General features: G+C 60.8%; 1 protein-coding gene across 1 annotated transcript; it reads left to right on the top strand.

Moving 5' to 3' along the window:
• The first annotated feature begins 2275 nt into the window (after nt 1–2275).
• MSX1 (msh homeobox 1) lies at nt 2276–5442 on the top strand. The gene is made up of 2 exons (XM_075092462.1): nt 2276–2822; nt 4398–5442. The coding sequence occupies exons 1-2, from the start codon at nt 2369–2371 to the stop codon at nt 4826–4828; spliced, it is 885 nt and encodes a 294-aa protein (XP_074948563.1). The 5' UTR covers nt 2276–2368; the 3' UTR covers nt 4829–5442.
• The last annotated feature ends 283 nt before the right edge of the window (nt 5443–5725 follow it).

Genomic DNA, 5725 nt, shown 5'->3' on the forward strand with positions numbered 1-5725 from the left:
AACTTTACTGGCTTCCCGTTTTCAACTCAAGAGCTTGACAGCCTGTGAATTAGAATCAAGTCCTCGCTATGGTACAGTGATTAAAATACCACCGAGTATGACAGAAACGTAAACACAAAGCGTTCATTGCTGGGAGATAAATAAAGAGCTAATTATCTCATTCTGTCAACTCTGAATGAGAGCGGGATCTCGCTCTCAGTATGGGACGCACACTCATCGCCTCAAACCTCAGCAACATCCCAATGTTCAAACCCTACTGCAAAAGAAAAGTGGGGAGAAAAAAACCCCAGCAGCTCTGTTTTTCCTTTCATATTTCCATCAAAAGAATGAGACCAAAAGCAGCCTAGGGGCTGCCTGGGGGTCTAATAAACACATCACTTTTGCTTTTGCGCGGTTGCTTTTGGGATCGGAGGTGCGGGGGGAAAAAAAAAGAGATCCTACCTGTAGGATCGGGTGGAGGGGACACCGTGAAACACGATGCATCGATATTTGTGCGTGTTTTCTTAGTAGTCGGGGGGTGGGGCGGGGGTGCATCTTCGCGTCAAGCACCGGGCTTTGGGAAAATGTCGTGTGATTGGTAGAGCAAACTAATTTTGTCAGGCTGAATGTGCCGATGTCCCAGGGCTAAGGCGCCTTGCTCCCTTGATGCGGGTTAACGTCCTCAATAGTCCCCCTCCAGCTGAAGCCTTTGATCAGACCGCTGCTGGCGCCTAAAAACAACATCACTTGTCTGCCTATTAGAGGCACTGACTAATCGTGACAGATTGTTTATTCTCGCAATTAGCAATGCAGCCGCTTCTCCGAGCACAGCCCCCCCTCCCAACACCCCCCCCCCCCGCCCCGGCGCGGCTCGGCCCGGCCCGACGGGGCGCGGGGGAGGCTGCGGGCAGCGCGGGCAGCGGTACCGGCGGAGCACGGAGCCGGGCTGGGCTGGGCGGCGGCAGCGCTGCTCCCCTCCTGGCAGGAGCGCTCACCGGGGTGGCACGAATCGGGAGGGGAAGGTGGGAGCTGCGTGTCGGTGAATAGCTGTGTGCAACCCGCGTTCTCCCTAAGCGATGGGAGCGCACGGGGTGTCCTGCCAGCCGCCTACAAATCGTCTTCGTCCAGAGGGGTGGCGAACCAGCCCAGCATGACCTGTGCGGGCAAGGCACGCGTGTGTGCGCGCAGGGCAGTGCCTGCCGTCGGCACACCGCCGGGGTACGTGCTCACGCGTGTGAGCGATACGTGCGTGTGCATCTGCGCGCAGGACAATTTTAATCAGGTCCTGTTGCTTATCAGTTAATAAAATGTCTATTATATCAACTCATTTCATAATCTATATGCTCCTAATCTACCATCTTTATGGGGTCCAGTTAAAAGGAAAGGGAATTCGCTGTCCCTCCCCGTTCGGATAATTACCCTTAAATGACTGCAAGAGCCTCTTGTGTTTCGAGGAGATTAGAGCCCTGCAGCTATCAATAAACTTTTCCCAGCGAGCGGCCAATCACGTTATTAGAGAGCGGCTCCGTTTTACTGCACATCCGTCCTGGGCGCAGGGATAAGGGGTCGTAAAACGAATTTACAAACCAAAATAGCCGGGGCTTTAATGGGTCTGGGGCTTGGATGTTCCTTTTTACGTGAATGAACATTTCGTCCTCTGGAGACACGCACGCATCTCTGCCGCGAAACGCCGCACAACTGATGTGCGTGCATGTACGCCTGTATGTATGTATATAGGCGCAGATCCCCGCAGGCACGTCGAACGCACCGCAGGGCCGGCGTTCATTTCAAAAGCAAAACCAGGCATCCAACAAACCCCCCTAAAACCACTTTTTCAAGGCGCAGCCAGGCTGTGGGACGGGCAGGAGCTCCCCCCGAGAGGTCACACTCAGGACAGCCCGACGCAGAAGAACACGGCCAGGGCCCGCTCCCTCGCGCTTCGCGAGGGGAAACGCCGGCTTTTTTCCGACGTTAATAGGGTTTTTTCCCCCCGATTTTTGAGCCGCCGTCTGGCCCGGCCCGGCCCCGCGGCGGCGCGCTGCTCCGGCAGCCCCGGCCTTCCCCGCTCCCGGCTGCGGTGTGGGCTGGGGCGCGGCGCGGGGCCGGGGGGAGCGGGGCGGAGCGGGGCGCCCCGACGGCGAGCCCGGCCCAGGCCCGGCCCAGGCCGCCCCCGCCCGCTCCCGCGGCCGCCGCCGCCGCCGCAGCCAATGGGGCGCCGCTGCCCCGCCCCCCCGCCCGCCGGTTGGGCGGTGCCTTGCCTCGCGCCGCTTTATCAGGCGGCGCCGCCCGCCACGGGACGGAGCGCGCCGACGGCTGCTCGCGCCCTCAGCCCTGGCCCCATGAGCCGCTCCCGCCCGGTGCTGCGCTGGCGACGGCCGCCCGCCTCTGCATGGCCCCGGCGGTGGATATGACCGCCGCTCCCACCGGGGTCCGCAGCGACGAGCTGCCCGCCTCCGCCTTCAGCAAGCCCGGCGGCGGCGGCCTCCCCGTCGCGGCGGCGATGGGCGGGGAGGAGGAGAGCGACAAGCCCAAGGTCTCCCCATCCCTCCTGCCATTCAGCGTGGAGGCGCTTATGGCCGACCACAGGAAGCCCGGCGGTAGGGAGGGCCCCGAGGGCGCCGGGCCCCCGCCGGGCGTTGGGGCGGCCGCCCGCGCCAGCCTCAGCCCCCGCCTGGGAGCTCTGACGGCAGAGGCGCCGGCCTCCCCGCTGTCCCTTGGCGGCCACTTCTCCGTCGGGGGGCTGGTCAAGCTGCCCGAAGAGGCCCTCGTCAAGGCGGAAAGCCCCGAGAAGCAGGAGCGGAGCCCCTGGATGCAGAGCCCACGGTTCTCGCCGCCTCCCCAGAGTAAGTAGGGTCCGGGAGCGGGCGGGCTGGGGGCTCCCTCCCTCTCCTTCCCCCCCCCCCCCGCCCCCCCCCCCGCTGGAGGCGCCTGCACCCTTCCCGCGGGGGCAGCGCTGCAGGGGCGGCCGGGGTTTTCCTCTCGCTTCCAGCAGCCCAGCCCGGCCCCTCCTGGCGGGTTTTCCCCGTGGTTCGCGCTCTCTGCCGGGCCGCTTCGGCCTGTTCGAAACATTGAACCGGTTCACGGGTGCGCGAAGCCAGGGCAGCGCCGAGGGTGGCTGCGGGGCCACGGGAGAGCGGCCGCGCCAGGGCGAGGTCTTGTGCCAAGTACTAACCGGGGAGGGGGGAGAAAGAGAAAGCAGCCCGGCCTTGCCCGTTAGCTTAAATTGGGGCTCGAACTGGTCACGCCAAGCCTGACTCCGTCTCAGCGGTGTTATGTCTGAAAGCGGCTCCAATAACTTCAGGAGCCGCGCAGGGCGGGCTCCCGGGCCAGGCGCCTTCGGGGTGCGCGGGCTTCAGCCCCGCCGGCTGCTCTCTCGGGCGTTGCATCTCCGAAAAGCCACAATTACTGACGCCTTTCTGCTTTTCTACGGAGAGATCCAAAATAATAAAAATAGCAGCGGGAGAGCCGAGATCAGACAAGCCCGTTAATCCCCGCCGGGGGTGCGGCGGGCCGGGCCTCGGCCGGATCCTGCTCCCTCCCCGCCCGGGCTCCCCTGGGAAGGGACGAGCTGGGGCTGCGGCTCGCCGGTACTCTGGGTGGCTCTTAGCAGAGCTGCGGAGGGAGCTGCTTTCTCTCCCTCCCTTGGAGAAAGCCGGGGTTCCCGAAAGGACTTGTGTAGATATCGCAGTAGTTTAATTTATTTAAATTGCAAAGTAAAAGTCGTTGTTGCTAAGTGAACCCGGGGCAGATCGAGGTTGAGGACCCTTAGAAATGTTGACGAAGAGATGGGCAGACCAGTGAGGAGCGGTGGATAGAGGCTGAGTGTGAATTCAGAGCTCGTAATTAATTACATGCTTAATCCGGTTCCCAGGGGCCTAATGAAGAGGGTGTGAGTCTGAGAAGCCAGCCTGTTCTGTTTGCTTTTTGGTTTTTTTTTTTTCCCCTTAATCCAACATAAAAGACAGGACGTATGTTGGTTGTGGTTTTTTTTTTTTTTTTGGAGGGTCACTCGCTTCATTTATGTCTCCTGGTGTGAGTCAGGAGCCGTGAAGGCAGGAGGTGGAGGTTGTGTGGGTGTCCGACTTGGGACTCTTGCCCTGTGCTGAGTTTTTCTGTGGAGTTGGAGAGGTTATTGCTACGAATCACTGCGAGTAACTTCAGTCCGGGAGTCTTGAAAAGCCTTAATTCCTGTGTAAAGCACCCGCTTTCTTTACTGGAACGGGGGACATCAATTCGAAGCGTGCCTCGGGCAGCCCTGGAGTTTTCGGGCCACTTCACTTTGAGCGGGACCTTATTTTCCTCTTTCTCCCCACCCCTTGTGCTGTAGGGTGGGGGCTCTGCGGGGCATGCGGGTTCGGGCACTGCTAACCGAGGTGTCTCTCTCCTTCCCCCTCTCCTCCGGCCTCTCCTGGGTGCAGGGCGGCTGAGCCCCCCAGCCTGCACCCTGCGCAAGCACAAGACGAACAGGAAGCCCCGGACGCCCTTCACCACGGCGCAGCTGCTGGCCCTCGAGAGGAAGTTTCGGCAGAAGCAGTACCTGTCCATCGCCGAGCGTGCCGAGTTCTCCAGCTCGCTCAGCCTCACCGAGACTCAGGTGAAGATCTGGTTCCAGAACCGCCGTGCCAAGGCCAAGCGGCTCCAGGAGGCCGAGCTGGAGAAGCTGAAGATGGCAGCCAAGCCCATGCTCCCGCCTGCTGCTTTCGGCATCTCTTTCCCCCTGGGCGGCCCAGCCGTGGCCGGCGCCTCTCTGTACGGTGCCTCCAGCCCTTTCCAGCGGGCAGGGCTGCCCGTGGCTCCTGTGGGACTGTACACAGCGCATGTGGGATACAGCATGTACCACCTCACATAGAGCCGAGCCCAGCCTACCGGCCGTCTGCTCCTGCCGGCTCTGCACGCGCTCCCTCTCTGCTCCTCTGGCTCCTTGCTGCGGACTTCCCCACGGGCCCCGTGGCAGAGACTTCTCCAGTCTGGCTCTGCTCGACCTCTCTGCTTTCCCCTGTGATGCTGGCTCCCCGGTCCGATCCCATTACACTCTCCTCAGCTGTCCTGGGAGCTGCTCAGCTCTCCAGCTGGGAGAAACCTGAGGCATTGCCCCAGCTCTTCCCTGGCACAGGGCAGCGATGGGCCAGCCCTGTCCCACTTCCCCGGTCTGGCTGGCAGCCTGGGGAGAGCCCCCCCCCCCCCCCCCCCCCGCGTGGGGGAAGGAACTGTGGAAGAGAAATGGCAAAAAGGGGGCTGAAAGACAGGACGTTTCTTTTACTTTCTGCAAGGCAAGGTCAGGAGGCAGAAGTGTAGAGCAGCCTTTCCGGTCCCTGTGTAACAGCACCGTCTGTTATGTGTGTTTGTTTCTCCACCAGCTCCTTTGGAAGGGGCTCTGTGTACTATGTAATATACTGTATATTTGAAATTTTATTATCATTTATATTATAGCTATATTTGTTAAATAAATTAATTTTAAGCTACTGTTTGATGCGGTTTGTTTGCTCCTTGCTCTGCCGGAGGTGACAGAAGAGACTAGATTTGATTGTTGGGAACAGGAGAGAGGGACCTGCTGTACCAGCTGGCTTTCTTCCTCCTCAGGAGACATCAGCCTCGGACTGTGAGGCCTCGGCTGAGTTTTAAGGTTGCTGTGCAACCCATGGCTGTCCGAGGTTTCGTCCTGTTTTTTTTCCCCTGCCACCCCTCAGCAGCAGCTTCCCCTACCCGAAGGTGGGGGTGGCCGCGGCCGCTCTCCCTGGTGGCCCTG

The sequence above is a fragment of the Phalacrocorax aristotelis genome, chromosome 4, assembly GCF_949628215.1.
Source record: "Phalacrocorax aristotelis chromosome 4, bGulAri2.1, whole genome shotgun sequence".
In the NCBI taxonomy this organism is placed as follows: domain Eukaryota; kingdom Metazoa; phylum Chordata; class Aves; order Suliformes; family Phalacrocoracidae; genus Phalacrocorax; species Phalacrocorax aristotelis.

Excerpts from the sequence above, each read along its gene's own strand:
- MSX1 (XM_075092462.1), top strand. The coding sequence starts at position 2,369 with ATGGCCCCGGCGGTGGATATGACCGCCGCTCCCACCGGGGTCCGCAGC. Across the intron at positions 2,823-4,397 it reads GTTCTCGCCGCCTCCCCAGA|GGCGGCTGAGCCCCCCAGCC; the intron begins GTAAGTAGGGTC and ends TCCTGGGTGCAG.